The 13,526-nt window shown below is 38.1% G+C and overlaps 1 protein-coding gene across 2 annotated transcripts; it reads right to left on the bottom strand.

The window, feature by feature from the left end:
* Positions 1-933: 933 nt before the first annotated feature.
* On the bottom strand, positions 934-13,413 carry LOC139467029 (very long chain fatty acid elongase 4-like). Of its 2 annotated transcripts, none has more exons than XM_071248741.1 (8): positions 13,247-13,413; positions 9,850-9,926; positions 9,034-9,221; positions 8,668-8,748; positions 7,865-8,036; positions 7,247-7,374; positions 2,633-2,800; positions 934-1,477 (listed from the first exon to the last, which is right to left on the bottom strand). In XM_071248741.1, the coding sequence occupies exons 2-8, from the start codon at positions 9,914-9,916 to the stop codon at positions 1,355-1,357; spliced, it is 927 nt and encodes a 308-aa protein (XP_071104842.1). In that variant the 5' UTR covers positions 9,917-9,926; positions 13,247-13,413; the 3' UTR covers positions 934-1,354. The 2 variants fall into 2 exon arrangements, with proteins under 2 accessions (XP_071104842.1, XP_071104840.1); XM_071248739.1 differs by lacking the exon at positions 2,633-2,800 and adding an exon at positions 2,843-3,013.
* Positions 13,414-13,526: the final 113 nt, after the last annotated feature.

Here is a 13,526-nt window from a genome sequence, read left to right on the forward strand (position 1 = left end):
CCCTGAGATGTACGAGAACACAAGCTATCAACAGAGCCTTGCTGGATAGTCTCAACGCTGCAACCAGGAAGCTAAAGAAATACCATTCAACTTTAGTTTCCAAGCCGAGACAAAGTACTTCTTTTAACACTTCAAAATGAATGTGTTCTCAAAATACAATGGCACATGTTTACACAAAATTAATACCCAAATAGTTTGATCTGAATTAGTATGTGAGAAGAATGTTTTGGCACCTTGTCTGGTATATACTGAGGATGTTTCCTATATAGGCACATTGATAATAGTGCCGTTATGTAACTACACAGTGAACTATTGCAGTAGGTAACTTGAGATGTCACGAGTCTGCTCCACATAGCAGTTAACTTTGGTCCTGGTGACAGATCTCAGGCAGGTATCACTTTTACGCAACAGTTAAGTTGATTCAATCCAATCCCATATGCAATCTCATTGCACTCAGTTCTTTCACAGCTTTCTAAATGATACCATACCACTTGATTCAGTCATTTCTCCACTCAGAGAGGTATTTTATTGGAGTAAGAGATTTGATCTTAATGAGATTGATCCCATATGTATACACATATATTCCTTAGAATGAATCACCCAGAAAAGAACATCATGTAGTGTGGGTTGATGGATTTCAAGGTACATGTAATGAACATTATATATGGAAATGAAACATCACCAGTGCTTCTCAGCTACAACCAAACAGTCGTTGTCATGGAGATAGGTTTGGAATGGCTCAACAGCATCACAAGACGCTAATAAAATAGTTATAGAATGGTGTTTGGTGTTCCCTGTATATGATCAACACTACATAGTTAACACTTGTTTTATTTTTTAAGTTCATAAATTTGAACTACATCCATCCAAACTAGATTAGGGTATGACCCCCCACCCCCCCCCCCCACCCCCCCCCCCCCCCACCCCCCTTGATAGTGTGCAATGTTGAAATATTGCCCTATGGACAATAAATATATTCAAAATAGATACTAATTTCATGATGATACTACCAACTGCATGCTTAGTACCTAAGATCAATGAAGATTAAAACTACCGCATAGTGAGATTTGTATTGTCTATCATAAGACAAGTGAGTATTACACCGCTCTTGCTGAATGAAATGTTTGAAAATAACAGTACCCGGAAAGAAGTTGAATCAATACCCGATGCAGATATATGATTTGCTTAATGAATCTTAACAGGTTTTGAATGGATCGTCAATGCAGATATGATTTGCTTAATGAATTTGTCCTTCCTGTTATAGCACGATGTGGTGTATTGTTGTTCCGACTTCAGTGGCATTTTATCAGAGATATGGCTAGCCACACACATGACCTCTTGACCAATGACCTGTCTATTTGTCCTTCTTGGCTTCAATAACACCATTGGCTGTTACAACGCTACCATTCCTCTTGTGACCTCGTGTTGTACCATTCGCAACTTTGCCGTTGGAGACTTGTGCCTTTGAATCCCCTCCCTGCAGCAGAGGCAATATGTTATGTAGACATGTGACTCAGTAAGTGATGTACACAATTTGAAATAACATGGTTGAACAGGCAAAAATTTAATGTGATTAGGACACAAATAATTTTTGAAGAAATGCTATACTTTCATTGTGACAAATGCTATATCAGTCTGGATTAATTTAGCTGTTTTGAAGGAAAAATGCTATTGGTCCTTCAAGTTCCAACAAGTTTAAAACTACAAATTGTACAAGAGAATGAAAACATACACTCCCATTAAAAGCATCTAAAATATTTTGATCCCCATTTTCTCTCTGGGTCGTCTGTTACCCCTTTCACCCCATCTCTTGTACATATTGACAGATCCACTATGAATGGTTACGAACGTGAGCTTTGAAAGCTTTCATCTTTGATATCCTGGTTGCATCAGCATAAAGCATGACACCGACCCACAATAAAACATAATGCCCACCATCATTAAAGCATAATGCCTACCCATTATAGAGCATAATGACCACCCATCATAAAGTATAATGCCCATCCATAGAATAGTATAATGCCCACCCATTATAGAGCATAATGACCACCCATCATAAAGCATAATGACCACCCATCATAAAGCATAATGCCCACCCATCATACAGCATAATGACCACCCATTAAGCATAATACCCACCCATAAAGCATAATGCCCACCCATCATAGAGCATAATATCCACCCATAAAGCATAATGCCCACCCATCAAAAAGAATAATGCCCACCCATCAAAAAGAATAATGCCCACCCATCATAAAGCATGATACCCACCCATCATAAAGCATAATAAAGCATAATGCCTACCCATGGTAAAGCATAACACCCAAACACTGCCATCCATATATTTCTTATGACTGACCTGAAAGTAACGAGCCCACAACCTACCTACTTCAGTCCCATAGTGAGAAGTTCTGGCCAACTATGTGTGCAACATACTGAAACTATGTGATGATGGTGATTACACCATGAGGATACTACCCTGCTGAGCCACACAAACCTCAAACCCTGTAGCCACTATTTGCTAGCAGTGGACAATGGTACGCTGATCGTCACTATGAATACTGCTTAGAACAACCATGGTGACGACACCAAGTCGACCGTTGTGGGTGCCAGTCTGGGCTCATGGTTTTACCTTGGTCTTGGCTGATCGAGATTTCAGGTAGGTGTGGAAGTAGAAGTTGAGAAACAGAAGAAGAATGGTGAACGCGTAAATTATCAACGCCCAGTGTAGAGCTTCCGGGAAGTCGCAACCATTCGTCAGCGACTGAACAGCATGCACGATTCCGGTCACAAACTGAATCTAAAACGGCAGAGAAAACAAAAAGTGTAAAAACTAATTTACCTTTGATTTAGACGTGGGCTTTTTCTTGAGGTATGCTTGGATGTAAAAGTTGATAAATAGGGTGATAATTGTTATTCCATAGACTAGGCCCGCATACTGCATCCAATTGGGAAAGTCGCACTCTATTAACAATCCTTGGATTCCGTACACCATTCCGATAAAGAATTGGAGCTACAAGCAGAAGAGAAATACGCATGCATAAAGGACGTGCCGTAGCACCAAGCTTGCTTCAGGTCTTGCAGTCAGTTAGTAAGGTTTCATTCACCATAATTTACTGTTATCAGGAAGATTGTGAACATGGCACCATGCCTCTCAGTATTGTACAGTAAGTTAGTGTCAGGCGTGAAGATATTATGATATGACAAAGGGGATGAAATAGTCCATATAAAATGTTTACAAATGAAAAAGGATTATCATTCATAAATCAAGAATTTTCCAAGTGTAACATCTACATGCTATGACATATTTAAGAAATTCATAATTTTGTGTATTTATTGGCCTTCGTTTTGGTAATTATTTCTTTTCTTATGTTTCATAGACAAACTGCCATTGTCAAGTCATAAGGTTGACTCAGGAATCTATGACTGAGAGTCTCAGTGAGGAGGTGAGATTACAGTCATGCCTACACAAGGTAGTCACACGGAACATAAAGCAAGAGGCAGCTACAATATCTATATGCCTTCTAACTTCACTATGAAACATATACAAAGTTGTTCATTGTACACACAAACATTCATGCTTAGCACAAGTGTAGGTGCAAAAACACAAAGATGATCCAAAAGAAAGTGTTTCAGAAAGCATTCTCAAACAGATTTAAACTCATTCAGACAAAACACATTTCAAAAGAAGAATGTTTCCAGTAGGAAAGTCGTTTCGTTTACTTGTCATTAACATGTAGATTGTCTGGTTTTAATGAGGATGGTAGGTCAGGATACTATTGTGAGAAGCATTTGACTCTTGTTAAAAAAGCATTAGTGTATTAGTCTGAGCAGCCTTGCATCAAGCAAAATTTCTGGAGGGTCTGTTAGAAAAAGCATTAGTCAATCAGAAAGCAGAGTACCTAGCTCAGTCAAGCATTTGTTGATCAAAATGAGAAGAGGCCAGGCAGAAGAATGCAGGGGTAAGTGAGGATATCATTACACAAAACATACAGAGTTATATAGCTGTACTTATTGTTTTCTGGTTAAACTGCTAATAATAAGCATGGCACTCAAAACAGTTGCATACATCAGTTGGGAAAGTTTCCTTGCGATGCCCAAGTTATGATTTGGATGTTAAAAGTTATGGATTGGTCTGTATCGTATTTGTCTGAACAACCCACCAACCCCATTGTCTTTGGTACTTGTATTAGTTGCCCCCTCCCTCCCCTCCTAAATACATGTAATAGTTTTTCATGATCACTGCACAACAAATGAACAAATAGAACTGTGTGTCTTTTTTCATCCCTCCCTACAACCGCCACACACAGCAATTAGTCACCATGACCATCTCTCATTTTCTGTAGTGACTGGGGCGACTGAATCACCTGGGCATCTACAGATGTTTCAAAATCTTTTCATGTTTTTAATCAAGGTGCTCAAATGATTTGATGCACGACACAGGGCAAGACCCGTTTTATTACAATATAGACCTTGATTATTGATCAGATAGTCTTGACTGGGCACCGCCATTTTGTTTGAAGCAAATGCAAGTGACATTAGATATGAAATCTGAGAAGGGACATACAAGGGGCATAACTTGATATAGCCACTGGTGGCGCTACGATCGAGCCACGAAATTCCAGCATAGTTCGGCAAAGGTGGAAACTGGGCTTTTATCGTCAGTTAACGTCCTTGCCTCGGGGAGATGGCAGCAAGACTACCTGCTCATGCATGTGCTATAGAAGGTGGTGGAAATACAGGATGTGATAAATACAAGTAAAAGGAAAATAAGGGATATATATTAAAGGAAACTATTGGATAACATGTAACTAGTGGAAAACATATGTGGGATAAGACTGCAAGTAACTCAGTTCACAAATCCATTAACACAGTAAAGATTTATCTGCGCACATGGTTTCTAAAGTAAACTTTGGTCTAGGCAAGCTTGTTTGCTGACAACATCAGGTTTGCATGCGTACTTCAATATTCATTGCTAGCTCCATTCTTACGAGGAAACTAAGGGGAAACCATACCATGATGGTATGTCATCCTCACAAAAGTGACATTTGTGAAAATGGAGATTATTCGTCACTCCACACCCGATTCATAATTGACATAATGTGGAAGCAAAATGTTGCAATGACATACCATCACCCTGATTAATGAAGAAATGTTCAATGTTATGATACAAAAAAAGACTAATTTGAACTATTTCTCAAAACAAGAATATAAACAATTGGAAAAAGCAAATTAATCAAAGTCTATATGTTACAAAAAAGGATAAAAAAAGGATTAAACAGAGGGCTAAAACATGAAGTAACAAAACAGAAAAAAAGAGGTCAGGAAGAAAGTGATAGGAAAACCATGGAAACATTGAGATTATTTAGATTATAACTATCACACTTCTAAATGTATGCTGTGAAGCCCATTTCTGATGTCCCCTGCCATGATATTGCTGGAATATTGCTAAAAGCGGAGTTAAACCATACTCACTCACTCACTCTAAGTGTATGCTCTTGAAGCAAGTCACACTCTGAGGCAACTTAACTAGAAGCATCCTCGTCGCCCTGTATCATGAATGTAATATTCTTGACAAATGGGTCGGCCGGGTAGTCAAGATCACTGACTTGGCTGATTGTGTGTCACCCAACCCCAACATAATGGGGAGTAACGCATAAAATTAATCACTGTGATTATTTACAGACTGCCATCATATACCTGGAATGTTGCTGAGTGTGGTATTAAAAAAAACAAAAAAAAACTACACAAACATGTCAGTTGATTATAGTTGAACTAGTACCTAGCTGAGACAGATCTCATTAACATCAGGTCTTGGATGCACGCTACGGCTACAAAAAAGAACTGAGGACATCTCATGACAGATCACATCAGAATGACCTTTCATCTGACCAATCGAGCTTTGCTTACAAGATCACAAATGTTAATGTTCAAATGTGTTTTATAATCATGCCATCTCGAAAAGGATAACATAGGGCATTTTGAACAACAGTTAATGGCTGTACGACTGATTCCAATATCATCTATCTCTTGCTTCAATGGAATAAACATTTGAAATGGAAGACTTTCCCTAACCCATAAGAAGTACTGCCATACCATTTCAGCCATCTATTAGACATTTTTTTCTTCAGTTTCAAATTTTGAATTCCCGCCATTTTGAAACTAGTGCCATAAAGCTTGAGAAAGCTGCTTTCTGATTGGCAAATGCGTACTTCCTGTCATATGGTTGGACAAAGTTTGTGGAAGGTCGTTCTGACATGACCTGTAATGTGATGTCCTCAGATGTTTGGTATTGCGGTAGCGAACATTAAGATTTGATTTAAATGAGAATAAGCTTAACTTGGACAGTCTAATCCTGCACACAAACACTCTGCAAGATTGGGGTACAACCACAAAAGAATACTATGATCTGTTGGTGCCCAGAGCGTAATTGTTACTATGGAAAAAAAGCAACTATGGACAAAATAACAGCACTGGACATGTTAAAAATGATTTAATTCCTAATGCAACCACACTAAGTAAAAGATGAGTTAATTCTTACCACATTTACAATATATGCTATCTACCAAGTTAAAGACTATCTAAGTTAATGCACAAGTTAGTTTTGGTCAATTCTAACAAAATGGATCGAACATTCTATGGATGGTAGTCTACCAAGAATGCAGTTTTGGCCGTGCCCACTGGTTGTTTTCATGCAAGAAATATTTACACGTCACATGCAGTGTTGGTTCTGCTCTCAAAATCTCAGCACACACATTGCCACGCAGAACAAAGCCTGGACTCAAAGCCTGGACTCACAGGCTGATCTCACAATTCTTGTCCACAAACTTTGGGAAGAACATTATCTTCTCGGTACTTTTGGAACTGTAGCACGTAAAATTGTAATCAGTGCTTTCTATTGATAGCAAAGTGACCTTGACCTACAACAGGTGGCCTTGGCCTTCACCTTCACCAGCATCAACATTCCTGTTTAGAGTGAGACAGAAATACACTGCACACCGAGGGGCAAAAAACAAGAGACTAAGAAAGCTGACACATGGCATGCCCCTCGGTACATTCTAGTCAGCTGCATTCACATGTCCAGCTGTCTTGGTTGACGAAAGTTCAGTTTGCACCCGAAATCTGACACATTATTTCATCAAATAATGAACGATGTGTCAAGGTGCACCATCACAGCAGTCATGTGTCAGCCATCTCTGCCCTACATAGGTCAACAGCATGCAGAAAAGGTCAGAAATGGACTCACCAGCTGGAGTTTGGTCAGGTAGCGTTTCCACCACAGGTATTTTTGGTACTCTGGTCCGAGAGCCGACACGCCATAATACGTGTACATCAAAACATGGATGAATGAGTTGATCATGGCGCCGAAGAAGGCTGGAAGGTCAACATTTACAAGAAGGTCATTTCAAAGGACATTTGATTTGATTATTTTCCTTCTCAAAGATAGAAACGCATATCTCATAGCCTTCAAACATATACATCTACACCAAATTACTTTTCATTAAGGCTCTGTTCATTTATTACGAGAGTGGGGACAGGAATTTGTATTGTGTAGTTCACTGCAAAAACTAGGAATCTTCGCTTTATGTCGTTTTTAATTTTATTAAATTACATCTACTTTTAAATAACAAATCTTTGTTTTCTGCTTGTTTTGATACTTTAATTTGAGTATTATTTCATGACCTCCCCTGAGCATTTAGTATTTTTTACAAAATTATCTTCCTTCCCCAATCATCCACACACAAAAAACGTAGTCTTATATCATTGTGACAGAAGTGTCATTTATACAAGATCTGCACTGTGTGTGTTCAGAAATCAGTCCAGCATTGGTTCTAGATGTCCTGTGACAGGCAGGTATACTCACACTGTCCGCCAGCGACCCACTTGATGCCGACCCACCAGATGGGAAACATGGAGGCATGGTGGTACACGTGCAGGAAACTCACTTGGTTGTCCTTCTTACGCATGATGAAGAATATAGTGTCCAGCATCTCCACACACTTGGAGAAGTAGAACCACCACAGTGCACTGGCTATCTGTAGGCCAATAACAGACATGTTACACAGGCAATCACAGACAATACAGGGCAATAATAGGCACTTGCAGACAATACAGGACAAAGATAACAGGCACTCACAGACAATACAGGGCAATGGTAACAGGCACTCACAGACAATACAGGGCAATAGTAACAGGCACTCACAGACAATACAGGGCAATAGTAACAGGCACTCACAGACAATACAGGGCAATAGTAACAGGCACTCACAGACAATACAGGGCAATAGTAACAGGCACTCACAGACAATACAGGGCAATAACAGACATGTCTTACAGCGTGTTGACAAACATGAGTGTGCCAAATAATGTCCAGCCCCTCAGTTGACCAAGAGACTAGTAGACAATTTTGCACCTGAGCTTATGCAGCATCTTTAAATTTGCCTTTGCTAAAACCTCTACATTGCCTGGGATAAAATCAATATATTAACTTGCTCCTAAACAATACATAAACAATACACAAGTCAATGAGTTTAGTTTCTTATTACATCAGTGTACAACTCACACATGTTTATCAAATGTTCACAAATGCCTTACTAATTATTTTCACAATAGTTATTACAGTTTTAGTTGTACTATGTCAGGTGTACCAAGCAGCTATTGTCTTACCTTCATTTCACCATGCTCTCTGGTGTAGTTGACAGGCTGACAGGAATAACTATAATTTAACTTTGTTGAATACCATAGAAGCTGAAACAGGAAACAAATTGCCCTGCAGTCATCTACATCATTTTAAAAAAAGATACCAACGACATTATTTCCATTTTAACCATTTCAAGGCACTTTTATTTCTAAAAACAGTGGATGTTGTTATCTTTAGCTTGGACTAGACTAAGAATAGTGTTTAAACCATTCTTAATACATACATTTACTATGGTCCATTGCACTTGTGCATGTGATATTTGCTTTATGTGTGAGCAAAGACTACTTCAAGATTAAATCTCTCAAAACCATAAATTATTATCATAAACTTACCTGGGAACATATATGGAAGTTCATTACAATTAAACCAAAATTGTAGAAAAATAATGTCCATTTGAATTTAAACGGCTCTCTGTCTTTCATTATTTTTGGCCCAACCCATACTGCAAACAAATACAATGCTGTGATGGCTAGCGTGGGTGTGTAACTCTGCATGAACAACCAGTCCTTGACTCGGTCATCTGAAACATATATATGGGTCATGTATCACACACTACATATTTTTACAGAAAATTGACTCAAATGAAATTCTTAAATAGGATACAATTTATAAATTTACGCTCTATTGTCCCAATGTTATAGAGAAACCAAATAAATTCCAAAACAACTGGACTTTATCAATCTTAAAGTGTACAACCATTCAAATTAATGTCTATCCATAAGACTTTGAGCTATTAATGGGGCATATTAGAAAAGAATGACTTCTTTTTTTTTAAAGATTTGTCCATTAACTGGCGCATTTAGGTAGACTGTCTGTAGTTGTATGTGAATAACTTTACATTGAAATCAAATCTTTGGGTAAAATACCCAATAACCAAAAGCTTATCTGGAGCTCTGTGACTCAAACAAATTCATGCTCAATAAAAATAACAGAAATTGAGCTTCACATTTAGAGATGCATAAAATTCAAAAGGTGCGGCTGAAAAGTGACCTGGTGAAAGCAGAAATGCACTGTATTACAATAATTGAATATGTCTGCTGGCCAACAACTGTGCTATTCCTGGTGGGCCTGCTCAGTAAGTGCATGTTGTGAAATGTAAACACTATGTCTCAATAGTCACATTGTTGACACACTAACAAAACACCCACCTGCTCGTGTCAGTGCCCATACATAGAACTTTTGAAAATGTTCAACTTTATCTGTAATCAGCTCCATCTTGATCAACCTGTAACCAAAGCACAACAACAGAGTAAGTATTACACTCAAAGACAATCCCACATGTCATATTTTTTAAAATTCACAACAAGAGCACAAATCTATTACAAGTGTCATTATTGTAGAAAGAAGCTCAAATATTTTGTGCACCAATCTGCAATATTTCATCTACATAAATAAAACACAAATCCAACTGCTGAAAAAAAAAAGAATAATTCTAAAAGTAAATTTGATTAAAATGTAATTGGCTTTAAAATAAATTCCATACTTCATAACACAAAACTGAATGATATCGGCATTCAGTTCCTTGTCGTGTACAATATTGATCAAGTAGACCACCTAACTCCAATCATGTTCGCTACTACCAAATCACATGTCAAGGCCTGCAAACTCCTTGCTCACGTTCAACCTTTGAACTGTTTTAAGCTTGTGTTTTGGGGCAGTATTTTAGCAACAGGCATGACACTCGACATCAAAGCAAAAGAGGTCATGATTCCAGATCCTGTTCAGGCTTGAAGACAGATGGCACGGCCTGGTATGCATGTATACACCAGGGGATGAATGACTACCCTGTTGCTAGGGGCAACCAGGTTTCAGGTACCGTAAGGATCAGAGAAAGAATGCATGGTTGAGTGGTCAATAACACAAGGAAGCATACACTCTCTCCCTGTTGCCCTAACATCCACACAATGAACATTGATTGAGTAGTTTCAGCATCTATCAATATTGGTGTAGATTGTGCTCCCTTCAAATCTTAGCCACATAATATTAAACTGTTTACTTAGAAGCAGGTGATTAGAAATCTGATGTTGTAATTCATACAATTTGTGAAACTGAGACATTGTTTTGCAAAATAATACACAATTATTAACTGCTACATTGATTTATATCATAACATTTTAGACAAGTGGTATTAGAAAGACACAAACATGTGACTGCCGAACAGTGGCCCATCATTATTTGGTATTGAACAGTCCATAATTTATTCAAATGGCCTATTATGGCCCTGGTAATAAAATAATTCATAATGTAGCAAATGAACATTTTGAGGAAACAATCACAACAGGAATTTCACCAATAATAACCACAAGAAGACACTTTCATCATAAGTTAGCATGATATCATCTCCAAGCTGTTATGGAATCACCAGACCCACCTACTTTTAAAAAGTGCAGTATAGGGAATCCCAGGTTTTGACTGCAATAATCTGTGCTTTTGTGATAACACGCATTGTTTGAAATAAGCGCCTGCCAGGTAGTTCTTGTGTCAGGTCCGTATTTTCAAATTTCTATGGGTCCTCATGGCCTGCAGTAAATTTACATTTTGACTTTTTTGTCACAAAAAGCTGCATGATGAGCTAATGAGGGCCTGAAGAGTTAGTCAGGGCCTGGAACTTTTAAATCTGTGGCAGCCTGGCCATTTATCTTATTTCAAACACTGATTTATCCTGCCAACAGACATAGCATAATAGTTATACATGTAAGGAAAACAAACATGTATCATACTGGTTCAAGTGTTCTTGAAAACAATGATATCAAACTATATCCATTTTCTTACTGAACAGTCTTTTTGTTAGTATTGGATGTCGCATAATTTGAATATAACTGTTTATGTGGACGTTTTGCTTGATACGGCTGGATGATGTTTGTAAACAACAATACATTAAATAAACTTATGTGGAAACAAGGCAGAGATGTTATTAAACCAAAACTACTTGGGAAGTTCTGATATGTAGGCAGGAGTAAAATGAGATGACAAAGTGGGGTATGTTTCATCATAATATCATTGCCATATTCCTGTGTGGTGTGGGGCACAGCCCTATATGAGGATGCCATGAGTGTTGTATATACTCCATACCATCTATAACATGGGTTCACTATCACTTATCAAGTTAAGAATATTGAACTCAAGATATTAATGTATCACAAAATGAAGTCCAAGGTCATTTCCAGATACAGGAAATAAAATGACCTGATTGACATTTCAGATTAGAAATGCTTCAATTTTGCCACTATATTCCCCTCATCCACTTAAATGTGTTACAACCTCCAAACAGGGGAATATGTTTTGATATATTCCATGTTCATATCTCTTTTCTGATTCACTGCAGTCCATTTCAATTGTAAAATGCTTGCTGCATAACAATTTTATATTATTCGCTACAATTCACACTCGCTAGTCATTGTCAACAATAATTTCAAAACACTACACTTCATTGCAATAACACATAGAAAACTCTTCAAGTCAGAAACCATTATCAAGCATTTACATGTAACACCAACCCCATGAAGATCTGGGGTAGAATAGGTCTTCAACCCATGCTTGCACTAAACAGGCGACTAGGCTTGATGTAAGAGGCGACTAACGGGATCAGGTGGAGAGGCTCGCTGACTTGGTTGATGCATGTCATTGTAATTGCGTGGATCAATGCTCATTATGTCAATCACTGGATTGTCTGGTCCAGACTCGATTATTTACAATACCATCATAAAGCTGGAATGTTGCTGAGTGCGGCGGTAAACAACAAACAAACAAAACACTGAGCCGAGACTGTACACTTGGCTGACCTACTTCCTCACTATACATCTTTCAGGAGATCTTATAATGAGAGAGTCTAATGTAACTATGCACACTGGTGCATTCCAGTCGACAGTTTAAAAATTATAATCAAACTGGCCAGCTGTCCATGACAATTATGACTAGGTCTATTACTATTATCAATTTATGACATTAACTTATCAAAATATATTTTAGAACACTTGGTAGAGTGTTCAAAACCTGAACAGGAATCAGTTCAATGTCTTTCATCATCACCATCCATAATAAAAAAACAATGTATGTCATTAGTAATGTAATTTGATTATGCCAGTGAATGAAATACTATCAATGAATGAGTTGAAACACAAACATAAATAAAACGGTTGAAATAGATTACATGCGTCTGGTTCGGCTACAGAACACACCAGTTGTCAAGTTAATTGAATTATTTACTAGAGATATGTTCTACGTGTATCAGAAAATGGAATGGTGTCACGCATAAATAATGCGATTGTGGAACACATGTTGGAATTGAAACTAACAGGGAAGGAAGCACGCCCACAAATCAGGATTGCGATTTTCCGGAATAGAAACGCTTTGAAAGTAAAACAAAGTGTATCCTTTTGGAAAATATCGGTATGAGCAATATGACTGACAAGCGATAGCTTATATACATGGCAGATCGCGACGTTTCTAAGAGTAGGCATGGTCTAAATAAACAAAATAAACTGAAGCGTCCATGCTTGTTGGCGAGGGACTCGTGAACGGTGATCGGAGAATGTGTGAACTCACCTCTGTTGCTGGAGCGTATGAAATTTCTATTCTGTTGAAATTGAAGTATGTTAGGTCTTTTTCTACCAAATGATGCTGATCTCAATTGGCTGTAATGCATGTACGGACAAGGCAAATGTCATCGAGGTTGCTACCAACAACAACTATACAAACTTCACGCACCTACAAACAACTATGGCACCGGTCAAACGACCAATGAGAATAGGTGTTATGCGGCAACCTCCGCATGGGTATCTAATGTTCATTTTCATTGGCTCATAATGGGACAGCACGTTTGGAG

Source organism: Haliotis cracherodii, unplaced genomic scaffold (assembly GCF_022045235.1).
Source record: "Haliotis cracherodii isolate W230 unplaced genomic scaffold, xgHalCrac1.p SCAF_19, whole genome shotgun sequence".
Classification (NCBI taxonomy): Eukaryota; Metazoa; Mollusca; class Gastropoda; order Lepetellida; family Haliotidae; genus Haliotis; species Haliotis cracherodii.

Bases quoted from the DNA above. Each gene is read 5' to 3' on its own strand.
- LOC139467029 (XM_071248739.1), bottom strand. From the start codon at position 9,916: ATGGAGCTGATTACAGATAAAGTTGAACATTTTCAAAAGTTCTATGTA. The intron at 9,222-9,849 runs GTGGGTGTTTTG...TATATGTTTCAG, and splicing joins ATGGGCACTGACACGAGCAG to ATGACCGAGTCAAGGACTGG. The intron at 8,749-9,033 runs GTAAGTTTATGA...TTCCTGTTTCAG, and splicing joins ACTTCCATATATGTTCCCAG to CTTCTATGGTATTCAACAAA.